Source organism: Ictalurus furcatus, chromosome 20 (genome assembly GCF_023375685.1).
Source record: "Ictalurus furcatus strain D&B chromosome 20, Billie_1.0, whole genome shotgun sequence".
Lineage (NCBI taxonomy): Eukaryota > Metazoa > Chordata > Actinopteri > Siluriformes > Ictaluridae > Ictalurus > Ictalurus furcatus.
The window spans coordinates 6,363,944-6,388,711 of record NC_071274.1 but is presented as its reverse complement, the minus strand read 5'-3'; the positions used below and the strand labels follow the sequence as shown (position 1 = coordinate 6,388,711).

Genomic DNA, 24,768 nt, shown 5'->3' with positions numbered 1-24,768 from the left:
AAGTATAACCAAATATCTAGCCTTTTATCTTACTTCATCAGACTAACATTTTAACATGCACGGTAGACCAAGTAAAGCGTAAATCATTGCCTCATTTTTTAACTTTATATATTAAGAGACATTTTTATTTTATTTTATAGCAACCTAATCGATGAGCATGTTTTATAGACAGATGAATTAAATTAAACATACAATAAAACAGAGTTTACATGAAGAAGAAATAAACATCCAGTGAGTTGCAGTTCTGTTGGTGATGAGAGAGAGGTCACAGCAGAATGGCCAGACTGGTGCAAGCTGACAGGAAGGCTATGGTGATTCTTAACAGCTCTGCTCAACCATGGTGAGCAGAAAGGCATCTCAGAACACACAATTTATGGTAAACCACATTACTCCTGTCTGCCAAGAACCGAAATCTGGACAGTTGACTGTAAAAAACATCATCTGGTCTTTTTTCCCCGCACAATCTTCAACTGTCCAGTACCAGTCAGCTCATGTTTTTATGAGAATTCTTGCCATTAATGATGATGATATTCTGGTAAGATTTAAACTTGTGTCAGTTCAAATTTACCTAGAGCTAGCTAATCCGTTGGGTATGTTTAATACACGCTAAAACACCCCAAAGAAGCGCCCCCCCCCCACATGGGGGGATCCTATATCACATCGAAACTACATACCCCATAATGCTCCTCGCGCATCACATCATTTCGCCTCGAGACGCGTCTCGTGCATCCGGATGCGGGCAAAGATGGAGGAGGCGGAGGTGTTTAACGGACGGAGAGATGCGGATTATGATGGTTAGGCATTGAATCAGAAGACCAAGGGCAAAAGGGGCGTCTTTTCAGGTGTTTAAAATGCGTTTTAGCAAAACGTGGACTGAATTCTTTTGGGAAATTCGTCTGCAAGAAGACGAAGCCAGGCTTGACAACGGAGCATCGGATACTGTAACCTGTTATAGGAAATATTATAAATCAGAAGGGAAAGAGAGACGGAGAGAGGGCGAAAAACCCAATAACCGCGATATGGACAAATCTCATGGATTTATTTTTACATTTTAATCTACTCATATTGAAAAGTCGTGTCATTTTTATTTATTTTTTTAAATCTTTTTTTCTCTCAGATAATAACTCAAACCAGAGGTCGCCCTTTAAATCTGCATATGAACACGCTACAGTTGGACCCGTATAATTAAAGACAATACAATTAAATAAAAAAAATAATAATAATAAAAATGAAAACGTCCTGGCACATTTGTCTCTTGTGCTGGAGCATTTCCGCCGTGTTTGGAGCTGCAGACCCTGGAGCACCGCGCGCGAGCTCTGTCCTGCTGCGCGTGCCCGTGCGCAAAGGCCTCGCGCGCGCTCCCGCGGCACACGGTCCGCACGTTCGGAAACCGAGAGCCACCGGCAGAGTTAATTTTGTTGACATGGTGGATAACCTCCGCGGCAAGTCAGGACAGGGCTACTACGTGGAGATGGCGGTAGGAACGCCGCCTCAGAAGGTGAGCACTGAGCAGGCCGCCCTCTGGTTACGCCCCAAATATCCCATAATAATCTACTATATAGTAAAGTATACACAGTAGCCTGTTTATCACTGATATGTATCCCATAATAATCTATTATGTAGTTGTTTACCACTGAAACATAGTATGTGAGATTCACCCAAATATATATAAATATATATAAACTCAGCAAAAAAAGTAATGTCCTCTCACATTCAACTGCTTTTTTTCCAAGCAATTTTCTTAATATGTATAAATATTTGTATTAACATAAAAAGATTCAACAACTGAGACATAACCTGAACAAGTTTCACAGACATTTGACGAACAGAAATGGAATAATGAGTCCCTGAACAAAGGGGGGTCAATATTAAAAGGGACAGTCAGAATCTGGTGGGACATGTCTGGGGGGGGACACATGGTTACATGTAATTTTCCACTGCAAGGACGATCAGCTGTCCTTCCTGTCTCCCTGTAGCACTGTCTTAGGCATCTTACAATTCAGACATTGAAGTTTATTGCTTTGGCCACATCTGCAGTCCTCATGCCTCCCTGCAGCAGGTCTACGGCATGTTCACGCAGGTGAGCAGGAACCCTAGGCATGTTTCTTCTGGTGTTTTTCAGACTCAGTAGAAAGGTCTCTTTAGTGTCCTAAGTTATTGTAGCTGTTACCTTAATTACCTACCACCTGTAAACTGTTCGTGTCTTAAGGACTGTTCCACAGGTGCGTGTGCAATAATTGTTTATGGTTCATTGAACAAGCATGAAAAACATTGTTTAAACCCTTTCCAATAAAGGTATGTAAAACGTATTTGGGTTTTACAAAATTATCTTTAAAATACAGTCTCCTGACAAAGAAATATGAATTTTTTTGCTGAGTATATACAGAGTTGCGATAGATCCGGAGTCTATCCCAGGAATGCTGTGCGTGTGGCAGGAATATACATTGAAAGGGTGTCGCTGGACACCATGCACAAACATAGCCAGTGCACCAATTGGCATGTTTTTGGAAGGTTGGAGGAAATTGGAAAATCTGTAGGAAACCCGCATAAACATGAGGAGAACATGTACATAAACACCACACAGACATTAACCCAAGCTCATGACTGAAGCTCATGAGGTGGCAATGTTCTAAAATCTAAATTTTCGCACTACAAACTATTTTAGTTTATCCTATTAGAAAAAAGATACAGACTATATTCAAAATGATGCTATTACCTTAGAATACTAATATAATACAAAATATTATAGATACTAGTCATTTGCTAGATTCAGCTGTATACTACTGTTGTATACTATACAATATAGATAATTATACAGGTTATGTCAGTAACCTCATCCTGTCACATATATAAAGAGATTTTACATGCAATCTATCATACTGCAAACTACTGTATTATACTACACAGGTATGTGCCAAAGCGCATACTGTTATAGTAAACTGTAAAACTAACATTTGATCGAGAAAGTGTATGTGATGAGAAAGCAGTGGAATGAATATGTATCAGGTGGATTATTTACTCCATCATCCTTTTTTCCCCCAAAAGGAGAAACTAAACGTAGATAGACTAAGCACACACTGTCCGGTCGAAGTAGAAATTACACTCAAGGACAGACCACAGTGGGGTTTTTTTTGTTTGTTTGTTTGATTGAAAAGGTTATTACAGCTTTACCAGGTTTGGTATTCAGAATAAAGACTGCATGAACCCAGTAGAACATTACCGACTTGAAACCACAAAATTATGAATTCAGATCTTCCTTTAAGTGAGTGCTTGTGTAATAGTTTGCCCTATCATCATTATTACACCACTGATTATATGACAACTGTCAAGCTGTTGATAGATATTAGGAAATCACAACCAGTTGTCATTGATGAGTCCTAATCATAAAAAATTAAACATAAAAATGGCCCGGATTATGCACACCAGCATTTCAGACCAAGGGTTTCAGAAAGAACCAGCATAATTGGCCTTTTCTGCTGCTGCAGCTGTGGTATCGGGCACAGCTTGCCACCAAAGATGACTAACAAGCCATTAGTTGAAGACCACACCAGCACTGGCATAGTCTGAACCCTTGATTCTGTACCAAGCACATTTAAATAAACCTCCTCAAGCTGAAACTGGCACAGTGTTCTAATGCAGTCCTCTATGGTGTTATTTAAAAACTGCTAGGGTACACGCTGAAAACCAGTGAAAATAAATAGGAAGGAGTTTTGAGGCTGTAGGGGTCGACTTCCATGAGCAGAGTGTGTATGTGTGTGTGTGTGTGTGTGTGTTGTTGGGGTGTCATGATGGCAGGATGCAGACTGCTGACATGGATTTAGCTGGCAAAAAGGGCAGGAAGCCTGTGCACAGGACATATGACCAGAGAAGCCACAGATAAAGAGTCAGAAATAGGGATGAGCAGTCAACAGGCATTCATGAATGATGATGGTCACTAATGGTATATACATTCGTCATGAAACAATAAGTACACCCCATGGAAATTGTTGGCTTTTTTGATATATTTGGACAAGCAAACATTTGATCCTCTTTGAAACAGTACTTATTAATAAAGGTGATACACTCTATCAAATGACACATAACATTTTCATTTTGTAGTCATTTTCACAATTTAAATGAGCAAAAAACAGATCAGTCACATGGAAAATAAGAACACCCCTACATTTATCACACCTTCAAATCCATAAAATTAGAATCAGGTGTTCAAGATTGGGTGCCAGCGATTAGAACCTGCTTAGGGAGTTATTTATTCCCCTCTCATATCTAGTGTTTGGAGTTCCCTTTGTTATTGAGGTGTGTGATGTCATCATGCCAAGATCTAAAGAGTTCTTTAAGGCCTTCAGAAAAAAAGGCTGTGGATGTCTGTGAGTGTGGCAAGGAATTTAAAAAGATTTCCAAATTATTTCAAATACATCATTCCACTGTAAGGAAAATAATCTACAAATGGCACAGATTTCAAATGACTACCAATCTGTCCAGCACTGGCCGTCCCAGCAAATTCAGCCCAAAGTCATGTCGTCTGATACAAAAAGAAGTCTCCATGGACCCCAAAATTTCATCACTGCTAGTAAGTCTTGCAACTGTTGGTGTCAAAGTGCATGCTTCTTCAATCAGAAAGAGATTGCACAAATTTGACCTGCATGGGAGGCCTGCCAAGAAAAAGCCTTTTCAAGACTACAGTTTGCCAGTGAGCATATAGGCAAAAACAAGGCCTTTTGGAATAATGTGCTCTGGACAGACGAATCAAAGATAGAGTTGTTTGGCCACAGTAACAACGGACATGTTTAGCGCAGACCAAAACCAGCTTTTCAGAAGCACCTCATCAAGCACAGTGGTGGAAATGTTATGGTTTGGGGTTGCTTCGCTGCCTCAAGGACTGGACAGCTTGCATTCATTGATTCAGCTATGAAATCTGCATCATATCAAAGAGTGCTTGAAGATAATATGAGGCCACTGTCCAAAAGTTGACGTTGAACCGAAAGTGGACCATTCAACAGGATAATGTTCCTAAGCACTCCAGCAAATCCATCCAGGAATGGCTCAAAAAGAAGAAATGGAGGGTTATGGAATGGCCTAGTCAAAGCCTGGATTTGAATCCCATTGAAATCTTTATTTCATCCTATATCTTTATATCTTTATAGGGATTTAAAAACTCAAAATGCCTAAAGAAGTTATTTCTGCTAAAGGGGGAAATACTGGCTTCTGAGAACAAGGGTGCACTTACTTTTTTCCACAGAAGAATATCACATGTATTGATATTTATGTTGAATAAATGATAAATGGTTTTGTTCAAGTGTATCCTTGTGGTTTTGTTCAAGTATATCAACTTTATTAATAAGCCCTGTTTTAAAGAGGATCAAATGTTTGCTTGTCCAATTATGTCAAAAAAAGCCAATAATTTCCATGGGGTGTACTTATTTTTTCACATGACTGTGGTAGTAATAAAATAGGGCAACTTGCTAGCATATTAGCATTTTATTATATATGGAGTATACTACAGCACTGTTGAGTTTCTCGATTTTGATTGCAGGTCATTTTCTATAAAAGCCTGGCTTTTATTAGGACAATATTAATGCACCCATTCTAATACATTCTTTCTATTGTACCAATTTACACATGCACTTGTATGGCGGCCGCTCCACATAAAACATGTACTTATGGATATGCTGACGTTTTCTTTGAGGAGACCTTTATTTAACATTTTTTCGCCATGGGAAAGTCTTCAGTTCAGAGAAGATTATCTTTATCCCATTTCTCAGTAATATGATAAGATGCATGTTTTTTTGTCTTAACTACAAGATTAAGAAAACAGAGCAATTGGTGTGGGAATGAAATGACTGTTTATAGCTGTTATAATGTAAGTAGTCACAGGTAGTAACTTGTTTTGCAGATGTCCCATAACTATAAATGGATAAAAAGTGTCATTCGTCAATAATTTGTATCAGGCCACATCACAGAACCCCATCATTAGGCTTGCTGCGATAGTCCGTGTTATCGGTGTTACACGGTGTTCGGCCACACACTGATTACATCACTTGCTCACCATTGCACCGCCCACACTGTCGTTTTGCTTTTTTATTGTAATAAAAATCATTTAGTTCAGTTAGAGAACGGACTCTACAATTAAAAACCGAACGCGTCTGCTCAATTCAGCATGAGCTAAATGAATGCGTCAACAGTACACTGACATGAAACACTTCTCCACTCTGATTCAGAAATGTTGTTCTACTGCTGGGACTGGGAGTGTGAGCATTGATTCCTGGCATCTCTCTCTCTCTCTCTCTCTCATTCTGCATCACATTTTGCACAGTCAGTGAGTCTAGCAGTCAGGCAGCCGGTCTCTGGTGGTATGCAGGAAGATGATCAATAATGCATCTTTGCTAAAGAAGCCTGGGTTTCCAAGGACACTCACAATACCATCTGGAAGTCACCCAAGTACTGAATTCATTTTATGTGTTCATATGTCTGTGTTGCAGTTGAACATCCTGGTTGATACGGGGAGCAGTAATTTTGCAGTTGGAGCTGCAGCTCACCCGTTCCTGCGTCGATACTACCATCGCTCTCTGTAAGTATTTCCTGACAGGGCTGCAGCAAGGATCAGTATAGCACAACTGACTGCCTTTCAATACCTCGCTGACTTCCCTTTAAAATTGTGTCACCATCTTAAGGTCAACTTAAGAACCCCTGGAGGCATACAGGATTGAGTTAACTGCGGACTTCAGAAGTAGAATTTTCCCAGAAAGTAGTGTGGTCTGTCGCCATTTCCCTTTCAAAACAGCGAATTAATATCAGATAAAGTGTAAACAGTACCAATGAAATACTTCCTGCATTTCTACAAGAACATTAGTACAATTCCTTGCATAAGTATTAGTCCCCCTTGACTATTGAACCCCTCTGAAACTGACTTCACTGGGATTTTAACCATTTGAGCCACATATACATTACAATGCCGTGAATTCTTTCACTGCGTATCCCATCTTGATAGGAAGTTGGGGTCAGAGCACAGGGTCAGCCATGATACAGCACACCTGGAGCAGGTAAAATTAAAGCTCAAGGGCCCAACAGTACCACCCTGGTGGTGCTGGGGCTTTAACCTCTGTCTTTTGATCAGTAACCCAGTCTTTAACCACTGAGCCATGACAACATATATTTATTATGACATAAAGCTTAATGAACAAAAAAGCAGGTATTTGTTGGTAGCATATGCATTCAACCCACTGATTAGTGATTGCTGTACATTGGTCGATACTTGGACCAGCTTTGGCTGTAATTACAGCTGCAAGTCTTCTGAGGTATGCTGCTGTCAGATTTACACATAAGGATCTTTATATTGCTGCCCATTCTTCTTGGTAAATTGCTCAGTCTCTGTCATATTTAATGGGCACTGTTGGTGACCAGCAATTTCCGAGTCATGCCACAGATTGTAAATCAGATTGAGGTCTGAGCTTTGACTGTTTTTATTAACACTTTCAGGTTTTTGGTTTAGAACCACGCCAATGTAACTTTGGCAGTATGCTTAGTGTTGTAGTCCTGTTGGTTGGAAGGTGAACCACCAGTCCAATCTCAGGACACCTTGACCAGTTTCTCAGTCCCTGCTGATGCAAAGCATCATCACAACATGATGCTACCTTCACCGTGCTTCACTGCAGGAACAGTGCTCTGAGGGTGATGAGCAGTGCTGCTGCCAAACATAGTGCATTGTGACAAGGTCAAAAAGTTCAATTTTGCCCTCATCAGACTAGACAACCCTTTTTCCTACATGTTACTGAGTTTCCAACATGCCTTTTAGGCACACGGGGATTTCATGCGGCTTTTTAATCAATAATGGCTTTCTTCTCGCCACTCTTTCATAAAGCCAGGCTTTGTGGAATGCCTAGGTTATGTTTATCTTTTGAACAGCTTCTCTCTTTTGTGGTATGGATCTCTACTGCTCCTTCAAACTTACCCAGACTTAGGCTTTTGGTTGCTTCTGTAACTTCTTTGTCACTGACCTTTGGTGGATGCCTCTTCTAGACAGAGTCGTGCCATATTCTTTCCAGTTTTAATAATGGATTTTTGGGTGCTCTGTGGGATGTTCAAAGGTTGGAATATTGATTGATTGATACTTTTCCTGAACTTTGTCCTGGACTTGTTTTGATAGCACCATGTTCTTCCTGATGCTGTTTGTTTAACTCTGGGGCTTTCCAAGAACAAGTATATTTATATTGAAGGCATGTAAAATTTTATTTTTACATATGTACTCCAGTCAACTTATTATGTTCATTCTGATGGCAACTAGTGCCAAGAAAACTAATTCAGGGGTTTCACAGCAATGAGGGTGAATACTTATACAGTTACAACTTGTACGATTTGTGTTTGTAAATAATTTTGCAAACTATATTGATGTTCCCCAAGTTTAAAGTTATGAGCTGTTTTGTGTAGATTCATGACCTATAATGCCAATTAAGTCTCTTTGAGTTCCAGGTTGTAACACTAAAAGTTTGTTCCTTGGATACCAGTGAATTTTTCTAACTCAATCTTGTTTTTTTTTGTTTGTTTGTATTTTTTTTTTAGATCTGTGTCATATAAGGACCTGGGCCAAGGTGTGTATGTGCCGTACACACAAGGGCGCTGGGAAGGTGAGCTGGGCACAGATGTAGTATCGGTCCCCCACGGTCCCAATGTCACACTGAGGGCCAACATCGCCGCCATCACCCAATCAGATCGCTTCTTTATCAACGGCTCTAACTGGGAGGGTATCCTGGGGCTGGCCTATGCTGAGATCGCCAGGGTCAGTTCTGGGTGCAAGTGTGTGTGCGTGTGTGTGCAATAATTAACTGCATAGTTCATGAATGGCTTTTTATGCACTTTTAAATTCAGGACCATGGTGCAACACAGAACAATATGCAAGACTACATAAAGTGCAAATACACAACAGTGTGAGATGAGTGCAAGAAAATAAATACACAAGAAGATAAATACACAGCGTACGGGCTGTAAACACTAAACTATTGTATAATGTAGCAGCACAAGTATAGGAGCAATATTGGCAGCAAAAACGAGTTCCATAATATAAAAGTGACTGATGCAGTTTTGTAAGGGCGGTGTGCAGTGGGTGAGGTATATGACTAGCTCAGGTGAGCATTGGGAGGCAGCAGGGTGTTGAGTAATCTGACTGTCTCAAGGAAGAACCTGTTGCAGAGTCTGATGGTGGTAGCACGGACATTCCTGTACCTTCTGCCAGATGGCCATGGCAGGGGTGAGAGGGGTCGTCTGCAATACTTGTGCTTTGCGGATGCAGCGGTTGTTGAATGATGTGTCAATGGTGTGTAGACAGACTCCGATGATCTTTCAGCTGTTCTCACAATTCGCTGTAGGGTCTTGTGGTCAGAGGCTGTGCAGTTCCTGTACCACACGGTGAGACAGCTGGTCAGGACGCTCTCTAATGTCCTTCTGTAGAAGGAGGTGAGGATGGGAGTTTGGCTTTCTTCAGCCTCAGCAGGAAGTGTAGGCACTGCTGGGCCTTCTTGACTAGGCAGGTGGTGTTGAGAGTCCAGGAGAGGTCCTCTGTCATGTGCACACCAAGAAACTTGGAGCATTTGACTCTCTGCACAGTTGGTCCATTGATGTGCAGTGGTGAGTGGTCCACTTGGGTTCTCCTGAAGTCGATAATCATCTCTTTAGTCTCATCAACATTAAGAGATAGATTGTTGTCTCTACAACATTCTGCAAGCTGGTTCCTCTCTGTACGCTCTCGTCATTGTTGCTGATGTGTCCCACGAGTATAGTGTCATCAGCAATTTGATGATGTGATTAGAACTGAACTTTGCAGCACAGTCATGAGTCAGCAGGGTAAACAGCAGTGGACTGAGCACACAGCCCTGGGGGGTACTGGTGTTAGGTGTGGTGGCGCTGGAGGTGGAGTTGCCGATCCTGATGTACTGGGGTCTCCTAGTTAGATCCAGGATCCAGTTGCAGAGGGAGGTGGTCAGACCCAGCAGGCGCTGCTTTGTTATCAGTTGTCATGGGATAATTTTGTTGAATGCTGAACTGAAGTCTATGAACAGCATCCTTATATAGTTGTCCTTTTTGTCCAGATGGGTCAGAGAAAGGTGATGGTAGCAGATATGGCATCCTTAGTTGAGCAGTTGGAGTGGTAGGCATACTGAAATGGGTCCAGTGTGGTGGGAAGACTGCTCTTTATATGTGTCATGACTAGCCACTCGAAGCACTTCATGATAATAGGTGTGAATGCTACAAGACAGAAATCATTCATGCGGGACTTTTTCAGCACAGGGATGATGGTGGTCATCTTGAAGCACACAAGGACGACTGCTTGGCTCTAGGAAAGGTTGAAGATGTCTATGAGGACATCTGCAAGCTGATCAGCACATTCCCTGAGCACCTGGCCAGGTATGTTGTCAGGACCTGCAGCTTTCCATGGGCTAACTCTGGACAGAGTTTTCCTGACATCTACTGCAGACAGACATAGTACTTGGTCGACAGGAGTTGGGGTTGTCTTCCATGCTGGCATATTATCATGTTATTCTGTGCTTCGAACTATGCATAAAAATCATTCAGCGCATCTGGGAGCGAGGCACCACCATCAAAGACAAGTGCTGTAGCTTTGCAGTCTGTCATGGCTTGAATGCTTTGCAACATACACCTTGTCTCCTTGGTCTTTATGAAGTGACTGGGGATTCTTTCTGCTTCGCCGCTCTGATAACCCCGGACAGATTGGCCCTTGCTGTGCGGAGGACTGCCTTGTTGTCAGACCTGAAGGTAGTGTCTCAGGTTTTCAGCAACGAGCACACTTCTGCGGTCATCCATGGTTTCTAGTTGTGGTGATGGTCTTGAAGGAAGTCACTTCATCTGTGCATTTGCTGATTTAGCCAGTCACTGATGTGGTGTATTCCTTCAAGTCTGTCGTGTTGTGGTATGTAGCAGCCTCTCTGAACATATTCCAGTCTGTGAGATGGCTCCCTCAGACCAGGTTCTCACCTGTCACATTTCAAAAGTGGTCTGTATGCTAGGCTTAGCATAACAGAGATGTGGTCCGAGCAGCCGAGGTGGAGGCGGGGTGCAGCCTTGTAAGCACCGTGAATGTTGATGTAAACAAGATTTTAAGTGTTTGTACCACGGGTTACAAAATCAACATGCTGGTGGAATTTTGGCAGCACTGATTTCAGATTTGCGTGGTTAAAGTCTCCATTGGGGTGCGCTGTCTGTGGGTTACTGATAGCCGCATAGAGTTCATTTAGCAAATCCTTTGCGTTAGCACTGGGTAGAATGTCCACCGCAACAATGAGCACAGTGGTAAACCCTCTGCGTAGGTAGTATGGCCGGCATTTCACAGTCATAAACTTCACCAGCGACGAACAGTAGCTTGAAACCACAATGGCTTCCTGCACTATTCACTGTTTATGTAAACACACCACAGACCACCGCCGCGAGTCTTACCAGTCTTACCAGACAGTGCTGCTATCCTGCTATCCTGTCGGCGCGATGCGCAGTTAGCCCGACTAGCTGTCATTGAGCCATATTTCCATAAAAAACTAAAACACAGCAGTCCCTGATTTCAGGCTGGGTAGTTAGCTGAAGCCTGAGTAAATCCAGTTTATTGTCGAGAGAACGAACATTGGAGAGGAGAATGGATGGTAGAGCCAGAGGGCTAGGGTTAGCCTTTAGCCTAGCAAGGATGCCGGCTGCTTTCCGTGCATCTGTTGCCTTGTGCAGCATTTCCGGTGCCCTCTCTCCCGGCCAGTGGCATAAGGCAATACCGCAATCCCAGAGCCTGGTTCGCATAGCAGCCCAAGGTTGTGTAGCTCTTCACACAGTCAATTGTTTATTCCTCCTGAGCTTTGTTCTCCAATGTTCAGCAAAATTTGGCTGAAAAAAATACCTGATAGACATGTTCACCAGTGCTTCCAATGTACATCTGTTTAAAAAGTTTCCCAATGGGTGTAGGATACACATAACATGCACCATATTAGTAGAACCAAAGTGGCCACTGTGTGCTACCGCGCCGCCATCTTGGAGCAGGAGAGAACAAGAGCATTCCGTCACATCATCCACCCCAGTGTTAGTATATGTTGAGTTTTACATCTTAACCAATGCTTAAATGAGTAAGTTAATAAATAATAAATTCTTCTATCTTAGACTCTTATTCATGTCTGTCATCCTTTCCTTTCTTCTTCGCTCCTCTCCTCTTCCATTTCATTTCTTTTATCCTTTTCTCCTTTTCCATTTCCTTTCCTTTATCCTTCTCTCTTTTTTCCCCTTCTCCTTGTACAGTCCCTTTCCTTTCCTTTTTGGTCCACTTCTCTTCCATTTAATTTCCTTTATCTTTCTCTCCTTTTCTCTTCTCCTTTTACATTTCCTTTTCTCTCCACTTCTTTTTTTTTCTCTTCTCTTTCTACATTTCCTTTCCTTTCTGGTCCTTTCCTTTCAAATTCTCTCCTCTTCAATTTCATTTCCTTTGTCCTTCTTTCCTTTTCTGTTCTCTCTCTACATATCCTTTCCTTTCCTTTCATCACAAATGGTGAGTAGAGATGCATGTAATTGCAGTTCAACACTTTAATGAGGGCAAAGTAGAATAATCCAAAACATCAGGCAAAAACAAGGTCAAAACATGGGTGTGGATCAGGCGATGTGCAAACTGAGTATACTAGGCAAAATCCAACTCGTGAATCAAAGACAGGCTATAATCCAAAAAACCAGAACAACAATCACAGGCAAGAAAGGCTTGGTAAAGTCAGATGTAGGCTACAAACTGAGTGTTTACTTTGCAGAGAACATGAGTGAGAGTCTTATATATATTGTGCTTGAGTGCATGTGATTGGGAGCAGGTGTGTGTGTCATTAGAAGTCCGGTGATTGGGAGCGGGTTAACTGTCATGGTTTCTGTGGAGTGTAGTTCAGAGCGGCCATCTCAGAAGGCCGTGGTGTATTCTGGGAAGTGGAGTTTGTGGCCTGCATGGACCTGACATCTCCAAATCTCTCCTCTTCTATTTCATTTCCTTTATCCTTCTTTCCTTTTCTTTCCTTTCCATTCCTTTAATTCAGCCTGATGAGAATCTCGAGCCCTTCTTTGACTCTCTGGTGAGGCAGACGAGTGTTCCCGACCTGTTCTCCCTCCAGCTCTGTGGAGCGGGTTTCACTCAGAACTACAGCCTGGGCAGTGCCACAGTGGGAGGCAGTATGGTATGAGAGCATTCTTACTCATGCCTAAGCTTGAAAGAAATACACTTTGCTGAATGTGTCCGTATATTAGTTGTATATAGTAGAGGGATATGGTAACATGTTTTCATGCAGATCATTGGAGGAATTGACTCTTCGCTTTACGTTGGAGAGTTGTGGTACACTCCGATTCGCCGTGAATGGTATTATGAGGTCATCATTGTTCGCATCGAAGTCAACGGACAAGATCTCAACATGGACTGCAAAGAGGTATGAATGTGGGGAAGCTTTTTATGCAAATCAAGATCAGCTATTCTTTTAAGGACTTGTCAGTTACTGACACTATTACTACTTACATACTTAACATTTCCTCAAACAAGCAGTGAAAGGCGGTAGACAATTGAAGTTCAGATTAAAATGTCACTTTCTGTGTGTCTCTCTGTGTCTGACAGTATAATTATGATAAGAGCATCGTCGACAGCGGCACCACAAACCTGCGCCTGCCTCGCAAAGTGTTCCAGGCGGCAGTGAAGGCCATCGAAGCAGCTTCTTCAGTCAGTATCTGTTTTCTCTCCTTTTGCTCTTGGGTTTTGCCTGCTCTCCTTTTCCCCCTACTCTCCGTGACAGAGAAAAATGAGACGTTCAGTCATTTCCTGCAAGCTTAGCACTTTCAACGCTTCTGCTCAGTCCCCAGGTAGAACTGTGTCGCTCTTTAATTCCTTTGTGTTTCTTTTCTAGGTGTTTATGTTCTGCACACTGACGTTTTAAAGTAGATCAGTCCTGCTTTTTTAAGCATTAAGTTGTGCTTTGATATAAAGCACAACTTTTGTTTTGTTGATTCTGAAACTGAGAGCGCACAACATGGCACGAATGTCTACAGCAATGTCTGGAAGTTTTTTCCTCCATGTTCTGGAGTCTGACTCCAGTCTGAGTAGAATCCAAAAATCAGACTCTCTGAGCTGCCATGGATAGTGATGTGCAACCTGCGGCTCTGAAAGCTTTCACACAGCTCTGGTAACAGTGGAATTCCCTCTGCCACAGTGCAAGGGTTTTATTGAAATTTTATCTACTTTTAAAGGATACAAAACAATGCGGGATGAATTCCTTCGGGTATGGATGGGAACGGGATAAACAAACGTCTCTCATTCGTTGAAAAATGATATGAAAGTGCTAACGGTCCAGTTAGCAAGAAAATAAAACAAGTAGAAATCAACAGGGATGGTGCCAGTGAAACATGTCTGGTCCTTCTTGATACTATACTATACCTTGTATGTCTGAAATAGCCTTAATAATATTTTTCACACAGGAAGGAAGCAAATGAAAAAAGACATTTATTCTTGCTGTGACCTTGACCCTGTTTAGATCAGTTCCAAAATCTAATCAGTTTTTTCTGCTGGTTACAGTGATCATTTCCTATAAATCCTACCAACTCTTCCTGAGATATCGCACTAATGAGAATGCCGGTCAGGTGCACAGACAGACGGACAAGAATCAGATTCATCTACTCTGAAATATTTTCAGACTAGCAGATTTCTTGACCATCTGTCTACAATAACTAGTTGAAATCCTTACAGTGGCAACTAGTTAATGTATTAGTCGACTAGTCTCTGTAACCCCTATCAGAAACTCCTTCTAATTAGTGGACTATTGTATTTAATGCTTTGTTATTTTGGTCTAATTCAAATGTATGCAACTAGGCTCTGCTGTAATCTGTCCTGGTGTGTATGCTTTATCAGGTTTACCCCTCTTCTGAATATCAGGAATGGAATTTCATAGCGGGTCAGAATTAACAATCGCTGAGCAACGAGAAAAAGCGGTAGCACTTTACAATAACAGTACATGAATAATCATGCACTAATACCTGAATTGATATTTATTTAAATACAAACTAACGAAGCGCTACCATTAACTCCGACGTGAGTCTTATGAATTCATGCGTGAATAATGACTAGATGTGAGTACGTTTGTTAGTTAATGTATTTATTAAGATGTAGGGGTAAACTAAATCCAACATGCTCTATAAGAAAGAATGTGAATTAAACATGCATCATTTCAAATCGTTTATATTGCCATATGAAGCTGTGTACACAGACATCATTGGACGGCACTGGATTGCTTTCACAATTTACTGTTGTGACCAAAAGTTTGCATACCCCTTGCAGAATCTGCTAACTCTTAATACTGTTAACAAAATAAAAGGGATCATAAAAATCCCATGTTGTTTATTATTTAGTTCTGTCCTGAATAAGCTATTTCATGTAACAGATGTTCACATATGGTCCACAAGACAAGATAATCGCTGAATTTATAAAAATAACCCCGTTCAAAAGTTTACATACGCATGATTCTTAATACTGTGTGTTGTTACCTGGATGATCAAAGACTGTGTTTATGTTTTGTGATAGTTGTTCATGAGTCCCTTGTTTGTCCTGATCAGTTAAACTGCCCACTGTTCTTCAGAAAAATCCTCCAGGTCCTGCACATTCCTTGCTTTTCCAGCATGTTCTGCATATTTGATCCCTTTCCAACAGCGGCTATATGATTTGAGATCATATCGCAACACGATACATTAGGAGCTAGGGGGATATAAACTCTTCAACAGGATGATCAGTGTAAATTGTTATTATTTTGTTTAAAGATCTTTTTTTTTTTCATTTAGTACTGCCCTTCAGACGCTAAATAAGATAGTTACATGTCTCCCAGAAGACAAAATACTAACAAATATGCAGCTTAACATATGCTATATTCCATGTCTGATCACTCAGCCATGTCTAATCTAAGCGAGCATCGTATACATGTAAAGTACTGTGCAAAATTCTTAGGCACCGTATTTTTTTTTAGTACAAACTTTGTTATAGGTTTTTATTTTATGACTTGTATATTATCGAGTCAGTACAAAAAATTTTTTAGATTTCCAAACATTAGTTTTCAAAATTAAACATTACAGAAAAATGTTTGTATGTCAGTAAAGAAACCAGAATATTGAGTGGTAAGAGACACTTTTTAGACAAATAACATAATGATGGCTGCTGGATTTTGCTGCAAAAATATGAAGCAAGTGCGACAGTCAAAGTCTCCAGAAAAACAGAGGCTGGTTCTGCAAGATGCTCAGTAACACTTACAGCTTATTTCCTTATAAAACTGCACTAATTCTACCTGAGACTACTTTTTAAAGTGTTGTCACACCAAATATTGCCTTTGATTAATTGTTAGTGTTTACTTCTCTTTATAGTTTATTTTTTAAATGGATAAACATTTAATTTCATTATTTTTGAAGGCATCTTTGTTCTACAGTGTTTATTTGCATGTGCCTAAGACTTTTACACAGTACTGTATGTTACAAGTAAAATCCGTCTGTATCTTTCATTGGGGTTTTTTGTTTAACTATGATGTAGGGTTTAACCTGCAGCTAGCCCATTTAACCACACATATTTTAGAATATTAAAAAAAATCAAGTAGACATTGTGATCTCTGAATTTGTATACTTGATTTATTGATTGCATGTAAAAAAAAAAGTTAATGCAGTTTTTAATTTTATCAGCAGAATAATTCTGTTCTAAAAAGAGACTGCTAGAACACTGCATCACAAAAAAAAACAACAACAACCAGACATTTCACCAACCAATAGCAAAGAACTGTGATTTATGTGTCCCTTTTGGAGTTATGGTCCACCCATTTGGAGGTGTTCCAACATGCAGTAGTAACTATTTTAAGCACGTGCAAATTAGAAGAACAGCCATGTAATCTCAGTAGAAACTCACTGACAGTTTTGGATGTGTTAGAAAGCTCAGTGACTTTCAGTGAGGCACCATCACAGGTCACCAACTTTCTAAAAACTGTTGTTGTTTTTTTGTGGTACTACATTTGTTGGTCTAGGATAAGGATTTTCCAGAGAACCACATAAATTGATGAGACAGTAGGCCGGCCATTTCACATAGTTTTTAGAGATAAGTTTAAATCCCAACATTCATTATGTTGGGATTTAATTGGATTTAATTGGATCATTATTTGTTTTTAAGCTCCCCCTCTCATCTCTTTGAAAAGGACAAAACTTTGTTGTTTGTGAATAGAAGAAGCCTTTATTTTGTTACATATACGTTACAGCACAGTGAAATTCTATTTTTCACACATCCCAGCTTGTTAGGAAGCACAGGGTTAGACATGATACAGCACCGCTTAAGCAGAGAGGGTTAAGGGTCTTGCTCAAGGGCCCAACACCTGCAACTTGGCCATGCTGGGGCTTGAGTACCAACCTTCTGATCAGTAACCCACCAGAGACAGAAGGAAAGAAACGAAAGAATAAAACAAATAAAAATAAAATAGTTTAGTATTGACAAAAGAGTGAGAGAAATACACTGACCCAAAAGGCTTCTGTTTGTGAGAGCATATAAATACTTTCATCTACAGTGGATATAAAGTCTACACATCCCTGTTAAAATGTCAGGTTTTTGTGATGGAAACAAAATTAAACCAAGATAAATCATGTCAAAACTTTTTCCACCTTCAGTGTGGAATTACAACGTATAAAAATTATGTGAAAATCAGTAAGAAACATTTTTGTATGGAAAAATAGGAGGAAAAAAAAAAACTTACAATAACCAGGTTGCATAAGTGTGCACACCATTTTATATTTGGGGATGTGACTGTATTCAGAATGAACCAATCTCATGTTCAAAAGTATTTATCATCCAGCTGTTATCAAAGAAATTATATTCAGATTAACCCCAATTAAAGACCAGCTGTTTCTGTAGGATTTTCTTGACATCTCCTTGGTTTCATCTGACTGCTGAAGCCATGGTCCGCAAAGAGTTTACAAAGCCTGTACAGGGTCTCACTGTCAAAAGGAATCGATCGGGAAAGGGGTTTAAAGAATTTCCAAAACATTAGATGTTCGTGGAACACAATGAAGGCCATCATCAACAAGTGGAGAAAATGGAGAACCACAGCGACATCACCAAGAACAGGACGTCCCTTCAAAATGTACCAAAAGGACAAGACATACAATTACCAGGGAGGCTGCCAAGAGACCAACAGCAACATTAAAGCAGCTGTAGGAATATCTGACAAGTACTGATTACTCTCTGCATGTGACAACAATCTCTCATATTCTTCACATGTCTTGAATGTGGGGTAGAGTGGCTAGATGAATGCCCTTTCTCAACCCAAACCATGTGGCAAAATTTGCTATGGTTTGATGAGACCATTTCAAAAAAAGGTATAATAATTCCATAATTCCAAAAGGTAGGTTTGGTGCAAAAAAAAAAAAAAAAGGCACATCACGAAAAGAACACCATACCCACAGTGAAGCATGGTGGCGGAAGCAACACGCATTAGGGTTGCCTTACTTCAGCCAGAACTGGGGCTTCTATCAAGGCGAGGGAATCATGAATAGCTACAAATACCAGTCAATTTTAGTGCAAAACCTTCAGGTGTCTGCTAGTAAGCTGAAGATGAAAAGGAATTTAATCTTTCAGCATGACAGCGACCCAACACATACATCCAAATCAACAAAGGAATTGCTTAACCAAAAGAAGATCAATGCTTTGTAATGGCCTAGCCAAAGCCCAGACCTGAAGTCGGCTGTGCACAGGAGATGCCCTTACAGTTTGATGAACCTAGAATGTTTAGAAAATATTGCCAAGTCAAGCTGTGTCATGCTGATAGACTGAGTGATGTAATAAAATAAATAGCTGCTTCAAGAAAGTATTAGTTTAGGGGTGTGCACACTTACACAACTAGGTTATTTGATTTTTTTCCCCTATAAAAGTTTCTGATTGTTTTTTATTTTATTTGTATACTTTGTGGTTGCACATTAAATGTGAGAAACTGAATCTGACATGATTTATCTTAGTGTCATTCTTTAACTTCACAAAAACCTACAATTTTAACCTTTTTTCTCATTTCTTTTGCTCTTTTATTAGGAGAATGTATGGGTTTTTATTATTATGATTTATACAGGCAGCTTGTATGATAAGTTTCATTGCCTCTAGGTTGTTAGAAGAAAAATGAAATTTCATCGAGTCTGGAAATTAGTGGCTAGTTTGGAAGCTTAGCCACACTGAGGCTGTGCTCTTTGTCATTGTTTCATGCTTTCTTTCAAATAGTATTTGGCAATTCACTACTTTAATCTGCTTATTTTGTTGCAGGTTCACTTGCAGTAATGAGGACATTTTTCTCCAACGCAGTAATTAATTTTAAGCATATGTGTACGCCATCTAGTGGCATAAATATGAAATATCCGGAATAATTTTTCAACCTCAGGGTCCAGATAAAACAGTTCTCGCAGCTCATGGCAGAAATGTCACCCATAGGTCATATTTGGCTCCATATTGGTTAGAAGATTTATTGTGGTGTATGGAATAGCAGATTGCTGAAGCATGTAGTGTGAAAGAGAATACTCCAGCATTAGGTCATGATCAAGTTAATTAACTGCCTCTACACACTATTTGAGCACTAGACTAAAGTTGAAAATTTTGGCGTGGGTGTATGTGTGTGTGTTAGAAAAGATGCAGTTATGCATTTTGGATCATCAGAATTGGGTCATGATTCAGTTTAATTTTATTTGTGTGGTTCTTTTAACAATAGTCCAGGCATGTTAAATCCAGTTCAGGTAGCAGTCTACTTTACATTTAGTCCAATGTCAGGTGGGACAGACCAAAAAAGGTACACTTATCAGAAAATCTTACGTATCTGAAAGGTACACTGATTTCATAAACCGATTGATAATATATGGAATATGTGTACTAACTGGAACTTATACAACAGTTAGTTCCAGTACACCAATCTGAATGGTAGAGTGGCATTCTAAGAGTGCTTGTATTTAGTATAACTGCACTGGGACGTTTCACGGTTTGTATCACTCCACTCATCTGTGACCGCCACAGAAAGTTCCAATTTTAGCGACAATTTGTTGCACTGAAACCTTTACTGCAGTAGAGGTAGTGACATCATCAGCAGACTTAGCAAACTATACATTTTCCAAGAATATAATATTTGACTTAAACTATAGAATCTCGTCAGATGAAGGTGAAAAGGATGAAATGAAGCCTTTAACGGAAATATCCAAATCAGTATGGGCCCAACGAGCAGCAAGCTAATGGGCTGTCATTGTGTCTCTGCACTCAACACTCTATCCATCTGTTGCTTCTTCGGGATCTATTTCCACTAGCAGAGCAAATATAAACGAAATATTTGCTCATGTTGTGTCCGAAAAAGCAACGTCACACTCGATTATTGGGTCATATAAATCTATACAAAATAATAAAACATCATATTGAAGTCTTGCAGTCTTCATGATTACGGTAGCAGCTCTTAGGTACAAATTTACAGCACCCAGATGAGATGATCCACTGAAGTAAGGGTATGGGCATAAATATTATTGGGAATGGCAAATCTTTCTGGCACCCATGCAAAACCAAAACATTACTCACTCAATATGCCTGTGTATTGGTAGCCATTCTGTTCTTATATCTGATAACAGTAGAGAATATTCTGTACATGTTTGTAGTCTTAAATTGCGTAGCAGGTGATCTGTAACAATACAGAATAGCCATAATGTACTGTACTGATTGAAGACATGTGACATGTTCTTTATCTGTCTTGCCCTAATTCGCTTCGTCTCTCTGATACACAGACGGAGCAGTTTCCTTCAGGCTTCTGGCTGGGTGAGCAGTTAGTCTGTTGGCAGGCTGGCACCACACCCTGGCACATCTTCCCCGTCATTTCCCTATACTTGATGAGTGAAAACCGGAACCAGTCCTTTCGCATCTCCATTCTGCCCCAGGTATGTAGGTTTTGTGCATGTTATTGCAGTATTTGATTATGTTTACATGCACATCTGACTGTGTAAAAGAAGAAAGAGGCTTTGTATAGAGTGAGGCTGGAAGATGTGGTGCGTTTATCTGTGTGTGTGTGTGTTTTACATATAGGCATAGCATGAATTAGTAGGATAGTATGACAAACGTGCATGTGTGTGTATGTGTGTATATATGTGTGCGTGTGTGCGTGTTTTGAGTTCACACCTGTTCTCCGTCCTACTCTGCTCTTGCAGCAGTATCTCAGGCCCGTAGAGGACGTGGCCTCAGCGCAGGAGGACTGCTACAAGTTTGCTGTGTCTCAGTCGAGCACAGGGACTGTCATGGGTGCTGTCATCATGGAGGGATTCTACGTCGTATTTGACCGCGAACGTAAACGTATCGGCTTTGCCGTGAGCACCTGTCACGGTAAAACACTAGAGGAAGCTGTTTGTATGTTTTAGGTGTCTGTCGATCTACACCTTTCAGATTAACCCACGACCCTCAGCCTCAGCATTTTTGGTTTGGTTGTGCATTAAATAACTTCTGGTTTGAGGGGTTTAATTGTTCATTTCAAGTGGCTTATCACCTACAACCTGTGTTGTAGCCATAGGATAGTTACCAAACATAAAGACATAAACTGCCAAATCCAGAAAATTTAAAGATGCCATGACTAGGGCTGGGCAATATATCAATATAATATCGATTTCGTTATAAATGATTACATGATACACTTTTCTGAGATATCATTGGTATGGTGATGTATTTTATACGTTTTTAACAATTACATATTAAATGGTACTGAATCGATGCTGTTGATTTGACACAATTTTTAAGTATCATCAAACTCAGTTTAACATTGTTGGTTTTTTTTTGGTTTATTTTACTACTGTTTTGCAGACAGTTTGTTAGCTAAATTATATAATGTGTTACGTATCATGTATCGCAGAAATGTCCTTAACTATCGTGATATGATATTTTTATCATATCACCCAGCCCTAGTCAGAACATTAAAATAGACAATCTTACTGTTCTTATGCTTGCTTAATCACCCTCCTGTAAATTGAGCTTATTGAATAAATAAATGAATTGATTGATTGCGTTGATGATAAGCTTTAAAAAAATTGTATCCGACTGTCCTCAGTTCATGATGAGTTCCGCACAGCGTCGGTGGAGGGGCCTTTCCATGGAGTAGAGCTGGAGGACTGCGGCTACAACGTGCCCCAGACAGACGAGTCCACCCTTATGACCATCGCCTATGTCATGGCGGGAATCTGCGCCCTCTTCATGCTGCCCCTCTGCCTCATGGTGTGCCAGTGGCGCTTTGCCCGCTGCCTGCACCCACCTGGCTCCGGCGACTTCGCCGATGACTTAAATCTCCTGAAATGAGCCATTCTTTTACCATCTTGAGTCACAACCAGGTCACGGCTGGGACCAAGAGTTTGATAAGAAAGGGGGGTCAGAAATAATGTGATGGTGTACTGTATATAGACAAATGCATCTATATGGCATGTGATTAGACTGTTGTGATATGGGGAGTTGAAAACCTCCTGTTGGATGGTCCCATCTTATTTAATCTTTCAAGTGTGGACAGCCATGTTGAGGCTTCCTAAATGTATAATCTCTATGACAAGTGTGTATGTGTGTGTGTGTGTGTGTATGTGTGACTAAGAGCCCCTATGATGTCATAACCTTTACTAAAACCTGAGATAATTATGTGCAATTTTTGATTATTTGTAATTTATAATGCCAGCCTTTGAAAAGGAACTCACACATTCACTAACTACACAGAGTACCTGCTATTATGAACATATTATAAAAAGCTTATGAAGATGAACATTTATTTTAAAGGTCTGTTGATGGAAATAGCTCATCTATGTAAGAAAAAGCTGCTTGTATTTGCTATTATTTCATTGATTGTGAAGCTGAATAGTAGTTTTGTGCTGGCTTAATGTGTGACATATGGGAATATATACGTGCGCACACACACTAATCTGATAATATTAATGTATTTTTCCACATTCTCACCCATACAGAAGCACAGACTGGCACATATCTAGCGTTCAAAAAGCCCTTAATCCCTATAAGAAGGCATTTGAGATACATGCAAAGTTTGGAATTGCCTATGCAGTAAAATAGTATGTTATGTATGTCAAGCTAGCTGCACTCCAGTCAGTGCAAATCAGGAACAATTTTTTTTTTTTTTTTACATGAATTATATTGGACTATGCTGAAATACTACAGTAGGATAAATATTTTTTTGGATTTTGCGTTTTCATACAAAGCACTATTCAACATGTACTGAATACAAAGTCAAATCTGACTCTTCTGTGCTTCCTGTTCTGAAATCTCTAATATCAACAGGGCAGATGGTGAAAACTTTAAAGTAATTCTTTCTCGCTAGTTTAAATTAGTTCCTGTCTTGTACAACATGTTAATCCACAGTCTCCTTGCCTAAAGCTGGAAACTGTAATATCTAATAAAACTAAAATTTACATCTTTACTCTAACCAATATGGCTGCCCATATTCTCAATACAGTACTGTGCAAAAGGTTTAGGCACACTAATTTTTTAATACAAACTTTGTTATAGATTTTAATTATATGACTTCTACATTATCAAGTCTGTACAAAAATATATTAGATTCCCAAACATTAGTTGTCCAACACAAAATTAAATGTTACAGAAAAATGTGTGTATGTCAGTAAAGAAAGCAGCATATTGCATAAGAGACGCTTTTCAAACAAAAAACACAATGAAGGCTGCTGGGTTTTGCTACAAAACTAAGAAGCAAGTGCGACAGTCAAAGTCTCCAGAAGAACCGTGTCTGGTTCTGCAAGATGCTCAATAAAACTTACAGCTCATTTCCTTATAAAACTGCATAAATTGTACCTGATTTCTGTATCTTCACAGAAATATTCTCTTCGTTTCATTTATTAATCATGTCTACTGATTTTTATAGTATTTTTTTTAAATATAGAAACATTTAATTTCATTATTTTTTAAGGTATCTTATCTACAGCATTTCTTTGCATGTGCCTAAGACTTTTGCACAGTACCGTAGATCACTATATTCACAGTGAAAATAGGAAGAAGAACACAATATAGTGATGAAGCACTAGTGCAACTTATTCCATTAAATTATTCACCGGAAAATCTGGCGAGCCAAAGAAAAGCTGATATAGTCTGTGTTTAATAAGCCACTTTCTAATCAAATAGTTCAAATTCACTTCAATTTTATTTGTATAGTACTTTTAACAATAGATAATGTCACAAAACTGCTTTGCAGAAATCCTTATTGAGCAAGCTGGTGAGGTTACAGTGATAGAAGCGAGGTGATATTAGCAAGGAAAACATCCCGAAACAACATGAGGAAGGAACCTGATGTGAAACCAGACTCCAAAGGGAACCTGGATAGGGTGATTATAAATCATTAATCTTCTACAACTGCATACTATAAAGACCAAGAGTGTGTTTAAAGGATGTTCAGTATGAGCATATTGTGATTAAGAGTCCTAGGATGAGCACAGGACAGTCTTTAGGATTACACCAGCAATTATGGGTACAAACATACAGTATTCAGGTGAGATTATCCATTGAAGCAAGCGTGAAACTTGAGCATAAACTATTTATACCACTCAGTTCTGTGAACCATGTCTATGTTATGTGGTCTCATGCAGCAGTAGTGTTATGTCTCATGTATAATTGATTCTATACATTTTTCAGTAATAAAGCAAATACACTGCATAATGTCCTCAGGAAATTCTTCTGGAAGACTATAGAAAATATTTCCCTTTTTTAAATTTTTTTTTTTTACA

General features: G+C 39.8%; 1 protein-coding gene across 1 annotated transcript; it reads left to right on the top strand.

Moving 5' to 3' along the window:
- Positions 1-275: 275 nt before the first annotated feature.
- Positions 276-24,696, top strand: bace1 (beta-secretase 1). The gene is made up of 10 exons (XM_053652310.1): positions 276-340; positions 1,267-1,498; positions 6,477-6,565; positions 8,554-8,770; positions 13,044-13,181; positions 13,293-13,427; positions 13,610-13,711; positions 20,791-20,940; positions 21,208-21,379; positions 22,095-24,696. Exons 1-10 carry the CDS (start codon positions 276-278, stop codon positions 22,337-22,339), a joined length of 1,545 nt encoding a protein of 514 aa, XP_053508285.1. The 3' UTR covers positions 22,340-24,696.
- Positions 24,697-24,768: the final 72 nt, after the last annotated feature.

Coding starts and splice junctions, on each gene's coding strand:
- bace1 (XM_053652310.1), top strand. CDS start 276: ATGGCCAGACTGGTGCAAGCTGACAGGAAGGCTATGGTGATTCTTAAC. Junction 8,771..13,043: donor CCTATGCTGAGATCGCCAGG/GTCAGTTCTGGG, acceptor CCTTTAATTCAG/CCTGATGAGAATCTCGAGCC. Junction 13,712..20,790: donor CCATCGAAGCAGCTTCTTCA/GTCAGTATCTGT, acceptor TCTGATACACAG/ACGGAGCAGTTTCCTTCAGG.